At 39.1% G+C, this 13952-nt stretch overlaps 1 protein-coding gene across 3 annotated transcripts; it reads left to right on the top strand.

Moving 5' to 3' along the window:
- The first annotated feature begins 81 nt into the window (after positions 1 to 81).
- On the top strand, positions 82 to 12530 carry klhl8 (kelch-like family member 8). 3 transcript variants are annotated; one of them, XM_014987377.2, is made up of 13 exons: positions 96 to 170; positions 1242 to 1277; positions 6029 to 6248; positions 6344 to 6405; positions 6907 to 7072; positions 7179 to 7499; positions 8142 to 8328; positions 8741 to 8884; positions 9079 to 9190; positions 9276 to 9444; positions 9534 to 9693; positions 10098 to 10299; positions 10912 to 12530. In XM_014987377.2, the coding sequence occupies exons 3-13, from the start codon at positions 6051 to 6053 to the stop codon at positions 11033 to 11035; spliced, it is 1845 nt and encodes a 614-aa protein (XP_014842863.2). In that variant the 5' UTR covers positions 96 to 170; positions 1242 to 1277; positions 6029 to 6050; the 3' UTR covers positions 11036 to 12530. The 3 variants fall into 3 exon arrangements, with proteins under 3 accessions (XP_014842862.2, XP_014842863.2, XP_087867012.1); XM_014987376.2 differs by lacking the exon at positions 1242 to 1277 and having other exon boundaries at positions 82 to 170; XM_088010886.1 differs by lacking the exons at positions 96 to 170; positions 1242 to 1277 and having other exon boundaries at positions 5636 to 6248.
- The last annotated feature ends 1422 nt before the right edge of the window (positions 12531 to 13952 follow it).

Raw genomic sequence — 13952 nt, 5'->3', positions numbered from 1 at the left:
AATTTGAGAAAATACAGTAGCCTTCATAAATCTGAGTCTGGGTAAATGTCTAGTCTGTTACAGATGTCATTTTCTGAACTACAATACCCATGAAGCACTTGCGGTCATAACAGCCGTGCCAAACGTTCCACTCAAAGAAGCCGGCATTTTAAATCGTTCTGCGATATGAGGTATCTAATTTATATATGTTAGATATAACTTAACTTTTTTAGAACAATTTACTGTAATTTCTATCATTCTTCTATGAGTTTTTTGATAAGTTCATGGTTAAATCCTCGCCGTTCCCTGCCAAGCTAGCTGTCATGCCGTTGCTGTTAGCAAACAAGCTAAGTGTCAACATACCGTTAGCCTAGCTAGCTTAATTTATCACGTTAATGATCGTCGAAGCGATTAATTTGATCAGTTGACGAAGAATTACGAAAGCTAATGGTCTAGAAATAGGGCTGTAAACTACGTGGTAACTAGTTTATAACCATACATGACAATCTGTGACGTGCAGTTTAAGCTGTGATTTAATTTTAGCTTTCGTGCCCTGTCTTAACAAACCCTTTATATAGCTGCAGTACCTTTGTATAATATATGATCTATTTTTCCCCCCATGAGTCTTGAATGACAGTCGGGGTCAGATATGCTAAGGATCTTTTTAATCATATTGATTCTTAACATTTATCAGCATTGAATAAATGAAACTAAACAGTTTACTGAATCCCAATGCACACACTAAGCATAAATATGAACTTATAGAAGGAAAAACTATAACTCATCCTGCTAAGCTAGCGACAATGTTTAATGATTATTTCCTTTCTTCAGTTAAAGACTTGGCATCAAAGTTTCTGCCAGCTCCAATGGAAACACACGGTACAAAACCGACCAAAAACTGTTCTGATTTCTTTGAGATTAAGGAAATTCATTACTCTGATGTTCAAAATGCCATTGATAGTTTAAGTAACTCTCACGCAAAGGATATGTATAATTTAGACGCTATGTTTTTAAAGAAATATAGTAACATTTTAGTAGAACCTTTAACTCATATAGTTAACATTTCCATTAGAACAGGGCAATTTCCCGATGCATGGAAAAAATCTTTGGTGAAACCGATTTTTAAATCAGAAAGTCGACATGAAATCAACAACTACAGGCCAATAAGTCTGGTTCCGGTCATGTCAAAAGTGCTGGAGAAAATTATTTTGGAACAACTAATACTGCATTTAGAAAGTAATGATCTTCTGCATCCGCTTCAGTTTGGTTTCAGACGTCAACATTCTACAGAGACCGCTGTAAGTTTGTTGCTTGAAAAGGTTAAACAATCACTTGACAAGGGACAAATTACTGGTGCAGTTTTTCTTGATTGGAAAAAGGCCTTTGATCCGGTGAATCACAATTTACTGATCTCAAGGCTTTCAACATTTAATTTCTCAGAACGGTCATTGTCTTGGTTTAAATCATATTTGGAAGATCGTTGTCATTAATAACAGCAAATCTGTCTTCTGTAAAATTGTAACAGGGATTCCACAAGGAACCATCTTAGGTCCGGTCCTTTTCAGTTTATATGTTAATAGTCTTCCTGAAATTTGTCCTGAAGTCAATCTGCAAATGTATGCTGATGACACCGTTGTTTATACATCGGACCAAAGCGGTATTGTTGTTAGTGAAAAACTTCAGAACAGTCTGCAGATATTATCAACATGGCTAAAGGATTCTTGCTTAACTCTCAATACAACGAAAACAAAGTGTTTTTCAATTAAGAAAACATCATTACAGTCCTTGAATATTCAGATCAATGGGGACCCTATTGAACAAGTATCACAAGAGAAATATTTAGGAATAATTCTGGATGCTCAGTTAAATTTTAGGAGCCATGTTGATAAAATCTGCAAAACTGTTAGATCGAATATAAATTGTTTTAAAATTATTAGACATTGTTTGACACTTCACTGTGCCGAGATATTTTTAAATTCACTGATCCTCTCACATTTTACCTACGGAGCTACTGTCTGGTCTCAGACTAATCAAACTATACTCAAACCACTAGCAAGTCTGTGTAATCGGACCTTAGAGGTTTTATATCAAAAGCCGATTAGATTCCACCACTGTCACATTTTGGTTAAATTTGGCATTTTGGATTTTACAAATTTTCTAAATTATAATGTTTTAAAATTGATTTTTAAGTGTTTAAGTGGACTTGCACCAACACTATTAAACGATTGTATGTAGTCTGCAGGGCAACAGGAGATCTACCAGAGCAGCTTTGGATGGAAATTGTAAGGTTCCCTTTCGAAGAACCACCTTTGCTCAAAGTGCTCTGTCTGTGAGAGGATCTACAACTTGGAACTCACTTCCTGTTTATTTAAAGTCTGTAACCAGTTTTAGAACGTTCAAAAATCAAACAAAACTCTGGTTATGTCAAAAACAGACCTGTACCCATTTTTGATGTTTTACATTTCGCTGTTTGTATATATTATGTTGTGCTATTTTAACTGATTATCATTTCAATTTTTAGAGTTACTTTTTAAAAGCCCATCTAGGGACAAGTGCTGCGAATTAGCTGTTGCTATTGCACCATGATGCAAACATGGGACTACTGTTTGTCTATGTCAATGTGTGTCTGTCCCTATCAAATAAACTTGAAAGAAAGAATATGTCCAATATAGGACATTTGATACTTCTAGCATACTATTTAGAGGAAAGTGTAGAGCACACAGTCTGTAAACAGATAGGTTTGGTTTAAAATGGGTAAAATTTTATCCATTTTATGAATGTTATTTGTGTCACAAGTTATTGAAAAGATGTGAAAAATATGACTCATCCTTGTCAAAAACAGAAATACGTGTAGCTGAAAAAGTATGAAAATCAATTTTAGCATTTCCATAAGTCTGGATTGACATGTAAAAAGAAAACATGGAATGGAAAAATATTTGGATTCTTTATCCAAATATTTTTCATCATCCAGGATAAATATTAAATTTTTAGAAAATAAGCCATTTTGTGGATTTAAAATTGTAGATGGAATAGGAGTGCTATATTCTTCCAAACATCTGCCAGTGTGTCTTTCCATCTCTTAATGTAAACTCTTCATCATTCCATTCCTGTCTCTCCATCCTTTCCTCCATTTTGCATTTCCAAGTCTCCTCTTGGTGTTTTATACATAATTAGGCAGATTTTAAAAGTGGATGTTGAATTTTTGAATAAATTTGAGCATATGTACAACATGAATTATTATTTTTGTTCACACAGCAGGAGTCTTTTGGTTACCTGTGAGGCTGAAAAGTAGATGTAGATGTAACTTAATGCCTCAACATGTCGAGGAACTACAAAGTGAAACAGAGTTGATGGAAGTCTTTTGATCCTCAGTTTGTTTGATGGGTCTTGATGTTTTCTGCTCTCATAGCTGAGAGGACTAGTGATGAGGGGTGGTACACTGAGCCTATTCAGAGTCAGGCGTCTAAAGCTTAAAAGATACAGTACAGCTGCCATGAGGTGTGGGTGAAGTTTCCACATTGTGTTTTGTTCTCTGACTCTCAATGACGAACAAGTCTTAAATGGTTTTGGCTAAAGGCTAAATAGTGTTTTCATCGGATTTATCAGCAGGTAAGATTTTTACGTAATCTTTTGTTGCAAAACAAACAGCTACTGTAATCACTTTTTCTTTTTTTTTTTGCTTTGCCTTTACCACAGGGCATCACACTATAACCCAGTTTCAGTTGCACATAAGTTTACAATATGTTATTGACCTCTTCAAGGTGCAGTTATAAAAACTTTAGTCACATTTAGGATGTTTTGATGACTGCAATGAAATTTAATACTTGTATCAGCAAAGAAAGCCTGTTCAAACTATAGCGCTCACTTTATTCAGATTGTGAGGTGACAAATATTACTCCTATCCATATCCTTCAGCTGCCAAGCTGAAATATTTAGTTTGTTCTCATTATTATGGAAATTCCTCAACCTGACCTCTTCTGTATTTGTGGGGAAATGCAGCAGAAGGTTGCTAGATTTCTTTTATATACAGTGGGGAAAATAAGTATTTAGTCAGTCACCAATTGTGCAAGTTCTCCCACTTAAAAAGATGAGAGAGGCCTGTAATTGACATCATAGGTAGACCTCAACTATGAGGGACAAAATGGGAAAAACTTTTGAGAAAATCATTTTGTCTGACTTTTAAAGAATTTATTTGCAAATAATGGTGGAAAATAAGTATTTGGTCAATAACAAAAGTTCATCTCAATACTTTGTTGTATATCCTTTGTTGGCAATGACAGAGGTCAAATGTTTTCTGTAAGTCTTCACAAGGTTGGCACACACTGTTGCTGGTATGTTGGCCCATTCCTCCATGCAGATCTCCTCTAGAGCAGTGATGTTTTGGGGCTGTCGGCAGGCAACACGGACTTTCAACTCCCTCCAAAGGTTTTCGATGGGGTTGAGATCGGGAGACTGGCCAGGCCACTCCAGGACTTTGAAATGTTTCTTACGAAGCCACTCCTTTGTTGCCCTGGCAGTGTGCTTGGGATCATTGTCATGCTGAAAGACCCAGCCACGTTTCATCTTCATTGCCCTTGCTGATGGAAAGAGGTTTTCACCCAAAATCTCACGATACATGGCCCCATTCATTCTTTCATGTACACGGACCAGTCGTCCTGGTCCCTTTGCAGAGAAACAGCCCCAAAGCATGATGTTGCCACCCCCATGCTTCACAGTTGGTATGGTGTTCTTTGGATGCAACTCCGCATTCACTTTCCTCCAAACACGACGAGTTGTGTTTTTACCAAATAGTTCTACTTTGGTTTCATCTGACCATATGACATTCTCCCAATACTCTTCTGGAACATCCAAATGCTCTCTAGCAAACTTCAGACGTGCCTGGATATGGACTGGCTTAAGCAGGGGGACACGTCTGGCACTGCAAGATCTGAGTCCCTGGCGTCGTAGTGTGTTGCTGATGGTAGCCTTTGTAACATTGGTCCCAGCTTTCTGCAGGTCATTCACTAGATCCCCCCTTGTGGTTCTGGGATTTTTTCTCACCGTTCTTGTGATCATTTTGACCCCACGGGCTGAGATCTTGCGTGGAGCCCCAGATCGAGGGAGATTAGTAGTGGTCTTGTAGGTCTTCCATTTTCTGATTATTGCTCCCACAGTAGATTTCTTCACACCAAGCTGCTTGCCTATTGCAGATTCAGTCTTCCCAGCCTGGTGCAGGTCTACAATTCGGTTTCTGGTGTCCTCCGACAGCTCTTTCGTCTTCACCATAGTGGAGTTTGGAGTGTGACTGTTTGAGGTTGTGGACAGGTGTTTTTTATACTGTTAACTACTTCAAACAGGTGCCATTAATACAGGTAATGAGTGGGGGAAAGAGGAGCCTCTTAAAAAAGAAGTTACAGGTCTGTGACAGCCAGAAATCTTGCTTGTTTGTAGGTGACCAAATACTTATTTTCCACCATTATTTGCAAATAAATTCTTTAAAAGTCAGACAAAATGATTTTCTCAAAAAATTTTTCACATTTTGTCCCTCATAGTTGAGGTCTACCTATGATGTCAATTACAGGCCTCTCTCATCTTTTTAAGTGGGAGAACTTGCACAATTGGTGACTGACTAAATACTTATTTTCCCCACTGTATATATATATACTTTCCTTAGAAAATGGTCAGTGTTGGAGAAAAAAGGGCTGTGGTAACATTGATGCTAAGCAGAGATGTCCCAGTCTGGTCCTCAAGATCTACTATGCTCCAACCTTTAGATGCATTACTGGCTTGTTACCAGGCCTCTGTGGAAGAGAGATTTCAGATGTGTTGGAGAAAGGAAGCAGGGTAATTTCTTGAGAATTGGACATCCCTGTTGTAATGGTGTGAGTTTTTTCTTTTTCTTTTTTTTCTTATTTCTTTATAAATCTCTGGGCAGCTTTGATCATAACAGTCCTCTTTAAACGCAGACTCTAAGGTCCGTCCAGTTGAAGTTTCCCACTCGCCTGCTTTCTCATGCCAGGATCTCTTTATTCGAGCGGTTTATGATGTTTGTCTCTCTTCACCTTCGCAGGTGTCATTTCCTGTAGCCCACCATGGCACCGGGGGATGTGGTGCCAGAGCATGCCAAACAGCAGAAGTCCAAGGAGAAACGTCCAGGAAACAAGGCGCCAAAGTCAGAATGTGAGGCGGACGGATCATTTGTGTTTGAGGCTCACGAAGCCTGGAAGGATTTCCATAACTCTCTCAGGCATTTCTACGAAGTCGGCGAGCTGTGTGACGTCACGCTGAAGGTAGACAGGGACATTTCCTCTGTTTTCTCGCCAGCATTAAGTGAAATGTGCCATGTTTTCTGTGTCATGTATTCTGTGTTTTCTCCTTTTTATAGGTTGGCAGTAGGTTGATACCGTGTCACAAGTTAGTTCTAGCTTGTGTTATCCCCTACTTTCGGTAGGTTTAGTTTTTGTCTTACATACACAAGATATCCTTTGGCTGCTTTTCTGTTTGTTTGAAACATCTGTCAGCATTTCAGTTTTCACGTGGAAACAACGAGCCTGGTCCGTTATGACGTGTGCCATAATAAGTGGTAGTTTTTAATGAGGACAAATTTATGGGTCGTTTTAATGTTTCTGGTTGAACATGGTACCTGAAATCAGTTGCTGCTGTTGTTTTAACTCTGTATTTTCAGTGACTCTGTTGAGTCACTGTTCCACCTTGTGGTATTATGATGGTAAATAAGCAATACTAGCTGGCTACTTATAAACAACATGCGAAATAGCAGTTGCAACTTTCTTTTTTTTTGTTGTTGAGAGGAGTTTCTTTTTTTAATTTTAGGTAATAAAATTACACCACAAAATGAACCATATTGGTCACAGATTAGTTGCTTTTTGCTTTTTGTTTTTTTTCCACATCACGCATATCAAAGTTTTAGGGCTTTGTTTCTCTCCTCAGGGCAATGTTCCTATCAGACATGTCTGAAGCCAAACAGGAGCTTATAGAGATTAAAGACTTTGATGGAGATGCCATCCAGGACCTGGTGCACTTCGCCTACTCCTCCAAACTGACTTTGACCGTCGACAACGTTCAGCCGCTGCTTTATGCCGCCTGCATCCTACAGGTAAGCGGAGAACTCCCTCTCAGTAAGCTCTTGAGTTTAACCGAATGTATGATTTTGAATTTCATGCCACAACGCGTGAATGCCCTTCTCTGCTCGTCTGTGTCAGGTTGAGTTGGTTGCCAGAGCTTGCTGTGAGTACATGAAGGCCCACTTCCACCCCACCAACTGCCTGGCAGTGCGAACCTTCGCAGAGAGTCACAACCGAGTGGACCTGATGGACATGGCTGACCGCTACGCCTGCGAGCACTTCACCGAGGTGGTGGAGTGCGAGGATTTCACATGCGTGTCGCCCCAACACCTGCGCACGCTATTGTCCTCTTGTGACCTCAACATCCACTCAGAGACACAAGTGTACAACGCAGCTGTGAAGTGGCTGAAAGCGAACCCACAGCACCATGAAGCCTGGCTGGACCAGATCATGTCTCAGGTTAGAGGACGGAAGATTTTAGTGGTGTTTTTATGACGGAAAATGTTTATCTTGACTACAGTTACTAATAAAGGTAGGACAGTAAGGAATTTAGTTTAATTTTCTCAATTTGTATGGAAAAGGAATGAATTAAATGATTTTAGACTTTATTTCGCATGTCTAGAAGTTGTTTGTTCTTCATTCTATTCAGTCATCTTTACATTTTTTTTTTGGCTTACTAGTGTCCTTTCTTATCCGTTCTTTCCCTTATTGTGTTTCCTTCTGTCCTTGTGTCTCAACACTTTTCTTTCTGGCCTTTTTTCTTGTTTTCTAGTCCAGTTCACTTTTGTTCATTCTGTGCGTCATTCCATTAAATTGCCTTCCTCCTCATCCTGTGCTAATAAATTATTTTACACATCTCCTACCTACTGTATTTATTTAATAATAATAATAATAATGATATAAAATCTAGCATTTATAGAAATATTTACCACAAATTTAGATAGATTTCTAGTACTTTAGATTTTAAACTGGAAGGAAAAGAACTAACATCTCAAAGCTTGCCTCTCAAGAAGTCGAGGACAATTCACCTTGAAAATCTGTATCAGCTCTACGTGTAGTTTCATTTCTTGACTCAGTCGTTGGATCCACTGCTCTGTCCAGGTGCGGCTCCCGCTGCTGCCCGTGGAGTTTCTGACGGGAACCGTGGCAAAAGAGGAGATGATCAAGGGGAACCTGGACTGCCGTGACCTGATGGATGAGGCCAGGAACTACCACCTCCACCTGAGCAACAAGGTGGTTCCGGACTTCGAGTATTCTGCCCGTACCGTCCCACGGAGGCACACCGCAGGTACCGCTGTCACGGCAACACTCAGTAATTTCTGCCGGGCTAAAAAGACACAGCCACACACGAGAAACGAACCGGGTTTCTTTATGCCTGTGCAACAAATTCAAGGCCATGCCTATAGCGCCTTTAAAAGTTTGATGAATTAAATGTTCTTCTCAGTTTGAAATTTTGGTTTTTTTTGCATATAAAATCTGAAAAGTGTGGCTTGTAATTGCCTTCAAACGTCACTTATTATTTAGGTGGCTTCTGAAGGTAATTTGTTGGACTGAATTTTATTTAAGAATATCAGAGTTTTGTAGATTTTGAAAAGCTCATCAAAGGTTATAATCGTAATGTGACTCGAAAATTTTGTGTTCGTCTTCAAGCTCAAAACTATCGGTTATTTCTGTTTGTTGACATTCGTCTCCTTGTCTAGGGGTTCTGTTCTGCGTCGGGGGACGGGGAGGTTCTGGAGACCCATTTCGCAGCATCGAATGCTACTCCATTACTAAAAACAGCTGGTTCTTTGGCCCTGAAATGAACAGCAGACGCCGTCACGTGGGTGTGATATCTGTCGGAGGTGAGAAGAGATTCTTGTTCCAATGTTTCAGAAAATAAAGCAAAACATGATAAACATTATGTAGCTCATACAATACGGAACTCGGTATTGATAAAGTATTTGTCACAAATTGGAAGAACTCCCATTGATGTTACTTTCTTGCCTGTTTGTTGTGAAGTTCCTCCTGCATGTTGGGTGTTTCTTTCCTACCACAGGTAAAGTGTATGCCGTCGGCGGCCATGATGGCAACGAACATCTGGGGAATATGGAGATGTTTGATCCGCTCACCAACAAGTGGATGATGAAAGCCTCCATGAATACCAAAAGGTACACACACAACCTGACGCATCCCAGAGCGCCGTTTCATTCATTTCCATTTGTTTAACTTAAACGCTCCCTTTTTTTTTTTCAGGAGGGGAATAGCACTGGCAGCTCTCGGCGGTCCCATATACGCCATCGGAGGTCTCGATGACAACTCCTGCTTCAACGACGTAGAACGTTACGACATCGAAAACGACAGCTGGAGCGCCGTGGCTCCGATGAACACGCCCAGAGGAGGAGTTGGATCTGTGGCTTTGGGGGTAAAAGCACGAGGGAAAAAAAAAAAAATCAATCATTTGTTCTGTTTGTTAGATGATTTGATTCTCAGCACGTTGTTTATTTTCTGTAGAACTATGTGTACGCAGTGGGAGGAAATGATGGCGTGGCGTCACTTTCCAGTGTGGAGCGGTTCAATCCCCACCTCAACAAGTGGACGGAGGTGTGCGAGATGGGCCAGCGGCGCGCCGGGAATGGCGTCAGCAAACTCAACGGCTGCCTCTACGTTGTCGGTGAGAGAAGCACGGCGTCTCTTCGATTCTTGTCGGGGTTATGTAACGTCGCTTGCAGCTGTAAACAGCATGTCTTGAGAAATGCAGCTGAGATGTACAGAAAGTTCCCCCGTTTTGATGCACACTCATCACATGCTTTCAAAGGCTTGAATTGAGACAAAAGTTCATGTTTTGTAAAGCTGTTTTGGTCACTTATTCACAGGCTGGGTTTTTTTATTGCAGAGGTTGAAGTTGAAGAGTTTCTTCAGCATTTATGGTGTTAGATTGCAAAGTTAATTACAATGTTATTTTGCTCAGATTCCTACATCAGTTTCGCACATAACTGTTTATGTTATATACACACTCGTTCTACATGAGGGCAACCATCTTTTAATAAATGTATCTTTTCCGGGGACGTTTCTAAGGTGGCTTTGACGACAACTCCCCCCTGAGCTCCGTGGAGCGCTTTGACCCCCGGATGCACCGCTGGGAGTACGTGGCAGAGCTCACCACCCCGCGCGGTGGAGTCGGGGTCGCCACCGTGATGGGCCGAGTGTTTGCAGTCGGGGGGCACAACGGGAACATTTACCTGAACACGGTGGAGGCTTTTGAGCCGAGGATGAACAGGTGAGGAGAGAACATCGCTGCAGCATCCAGAGAGACGTTCTGGATGCTGCAGTATCTGTTTTTCTTTTTTTTATTTTTTTTTTCCCCCCAACAAAAGTTTGTGTAAGATGAAGATTTGTGAAAAACATGTCTGATTCGACACTAACAGCTGAAGTCTCCAATAAGCAGAATGTTTGGAGCGGTTTGGTTGACTGCGTGGCTTAGGCGTGTTTCCTCTCCGATCAGGTGGCTTTTTAATAATTTAGCTTGCTACATATTTCAATGTGCTTCACAAACTTAGCCCTTTGCTTAGATGGTCAAAAAAATGTTTCAGCTTCTCTCAAAGCACAGCATGTGATGTAACAGATGGGTTCAGGAAGACAATTGTTTGCAAAGCAAGTGAAATCCGAAGTATGTCAAGTTATGATCTGTTTACATTAAAACAGGGCAGGACATTATCCTTTTGAAATTTTACTGAGTATATAAAGTGATTTTTTTATTGTAAAAATTATTTTGAGAATCGTATTGTCCTTAAGTGTTTTCTGAGTTTTATTCTTTTTTTTTTTTGACCTCACGTGGATTTGTTCAGCTGCAGACTTTTAACCGGCTCTATAAATTTCATTTTAATTTCAGATGGGAGCTGGTGGGCTCCGTGTCCCACTGCCGAGCCGGAGCCGGAGTGGCCGTGTGCTTGTGTCACGTCAGCCAGATCAGGGACGTCGGCCAGGGCTCCAGCAACGTGGTCAACTGCATGTGACGACCGCCCCGCGTTTGACAAGGTGACCGACCGCAGCGTCACCGTCAGATCCAATCGCAGCACAAAGCACATGGCGAGCGAAGCTACTACTCGCCTTCACACCGAAGGCCGATGTTCGGTCAGCACACCGTATCCGAGGATGATTAGGGAAAAATAACAGACTTGAATTAAAAAAAAAAAAATATATATATATATATATAGATATAGATATATACATATATCTATATCTATATATATATATAGATTTTTTTTTTTTTTTTCACAGACAAAATTTTATGTCTCTAAACTTCTGGTGGTATTTGCAATCTTTAATGAAGTATTTTGTACTTATTTTTTTGTTTGTTTGAGTGGATATTATTTACTGAGCTCTTATTTAAAGGAAGGATTAACGGAGTTGGTTGCTGACCAGAGGATTAATGTATTCAGAATAAAGACTGCAACAAGGGCCAGTATGAAAGGATTTAAAGTTCTCTGAGAAGACGGCCGCTACTTTGCTGCATTTGCTCCGTTTGTCCGGATTCGATGTGACTGATCAGTATCTTACTGGCTCGTTTTTATCAGTTAGGATGTGAAGTTGCTTTCCTTTACTCTCACTCCCAAGTTTTTGTCCCAGCATTTTCAATTTTTTTCACGTTCTCTCTAGTTTTAAGCTGAACCAGCCGACATTTATCCTTTGACTTATCCGATAAGGAACAGTGCCGGTCAGCGAAGCCTAGAAACAAATCAGTCCTCGCTTTCAGGACCTTTTAACGCTCGGGGACTCACACTCCTGCAAGTGCCAAACAGAACAAGCACTGACAAATCCAGTTGAAATCTGCTGAATTAATATTGCTTCTCCATTGCTGACAGAGGCGCCATAAAGAGATCAGAGCAATACGTTTCACCGCTTCAGTTCGACAATATTTCCCTTAAAATTTGAGATTTGTGAATGATGATAGCTGGACTGTCAGAAATCCTAATCGTTTTTGATGTTTTAGACGTGTACGCTGTTCAGACGAGTTTTGTATCTGGAAAACGGTTCCATTATATTTCAATATACATATAAACATTTAATCGAACATTTCCTAACTGTGTAATCCATTGCTGTTCTCTATTTTCCTAGAATAGACGTGAGGTCTGAATATATTTTTGTCCAAATTAGGAAATTTCATGTTATATGTTCATACAAGTATGTCAGTTTAGCCATATGCTAACTTCTGTTAGCATATGGAACTGTTAGTTCTGCCATATGGAAGATTTCAAATATTTATAACCTTTGGCAGAATTTTCATAATAGGACTACAAATGACTCTTTCAGATATGCTGTTTGTACAAGATAAAAATACAAAGTGTTGCACAAATCTTGTGTTAAATTTAACAATCATTTTTCTAGCAAACTTGAAGCCAGTTTTGTGTTTTTAAATGTTAATGTGTGAAATGTGAGGTGTTTGACAATATTGTGCTTTATGAACATAGTGTTGGAATGAAATTATTAAATAAAGTTGTTTGAATATTATTTAATGGGGTCCGAGTTTTCTTTTCTCAGTCTAACTTGCAGTAGTTGTTGGCCATATGCCAGGAATATTTCATAGTGTTTTTTTGTTTTTGTTTGTTTTTAAACTATAAAATGTACTAAAATTTCCCAATAAGATATATTTTTTTTACAAATAATAATAATAATAATAATAATAATAATAATAATTAAAAAACATAGTTCTGGTTATTTTCTCAGACATTCATCAGGGACTTAAACATGACTTAAAAATTTTCAATGTGGATGAAAGAATTTGAATGAACTTTAAAATTAAGAATTAGGTGCACACATTTGATGCAAGTTTTCTCTAATCCACAGGTTTGAAAATGAAACAGGCTTAAATGATACACAGGCTGGCCCTCAGTTAAGCGGCTCTTAGAAGTTATAGAGGAGCCGTGATGCTCTTCTCGCTGTTTTGTGATCTTAACCCCACTGAGAATTTTTTTTTTTTAAATGTACACGGTTTGTTCCAGGAAGTTAGCAAATTTAAATTAGCTCTCCGATTAAGTATCCAGCAAAAGTTATACCACGGGACCTTGCTTGTATATAGTTGTCAGGCTTTTGAATTACAAAAGACACATCATTCAGTGAGTGCTGTCTCTTTGTACAAAAACTGAAAGGAGAAAAATAAATTAGAGACCTGTGTTTTCCGGAAAAGTTCCTCGCTAATAAATTACTAGGCACTTCATCCATGTGAAGTTGTATGAAGAAGAACAAATTACATTTTCATTTTAAATGTTTTGCAGCATTTTATGAAGCCTTGTTAAAAAGTAACAGGTGGAAGCCGATCAGAGCAGTTTAAGTTAATTGGTGTCTGACATGCGGTGGCTTCTGGACTTTTGGGTCATCCTGTCAAAAGTATTATGTTTATTCCTGCAATCATCCTGTAATTACATTATGTAATGTGTTTTTTTAATTTTTTTTTTTTTATTATTTGTTTGCATACAACAAAGGCTTGGGAGTTTTGAGGAAAAAGACTTAGCTGTATTTTACTTCCTGTAGGTTTAAAGTTCCATTTGCAATTTTCTGAAAGAACCATCTGTTGCTCTAATCGAGTTACTTTCTGTCAGCTTTTATCAATTTGCAACAAGGGTGGGCAGAACTGTTTTGGTGAGGTAAGTGTACATTATTCTTCAAAAGTAAGTTTATTTGTAAATGAAACATCAAGTAACACAGAGGAAAGAAGAATATTAAGAAATAAACACAAATTGTTTTATTTCACGTATTAAGTTATTTTTCTTATTCTTTCTTGCTGATTCATGAATTCTAAGGAATTTGTTTGTAGAACAAAATCCATTCTTGGAATTTCAAATCAGGCCATCCTTAATTTGTGAAGTCATGACAGTATGCCTTTGCACACTGCCTTGTTTTTTCGTCTGCTTTATTGCTTTCAGTCTTTGGACT

Source organism: Poecilia mexicana, unplaced genomic scaffold, assembly GCF_051168715.1.
Source record: "Poecilia mexicana isolate PSO_F unplaced genomic scaffold, ASM5116871v1 scaffold_12, whole genome shotgun sequence".
Classification (NCBI taxonomy): Eukaryota; Metazoa; Chordata; class Actinopteri; order Cyprinodontiformes; family Poeciliidae; genus Poecilia; species Poecilia mexicana.
The sequence above is the reverse complement of the archived record's forward strand: the minus strand, read 5'-3'. Positions and strand labels throughout refer to the sequence as shown.

What these genes read in the sequence shown, in the direction of transcription:
- klhl8 (XM_014987376.2), top strand. Translation starts at nt 6,051, where the DNA reads ATGGCACCGGGGGATGTGGTGCCAGAGCATGCCAAACAGCAGAAGTCC. An exon ending in ATGCCGCCTGCATCCTACAG is followed by an intron (nt 7,073 to 7,178) that starts GTAAGCGGAGAA and finishes CGTCTGTGTCAG; the next exon opens with GTTGAGTTGGTTGCCAGAGC. An exon ending in TTGGATCTGTGGCTTTGGGG is followed by an intron (nt 9,445 to 9,533) that starts GTAAAAGCACGA and finishes TATTTTCTGTAG; the next exon opens with AACTATGTGTACGCAGTGGG.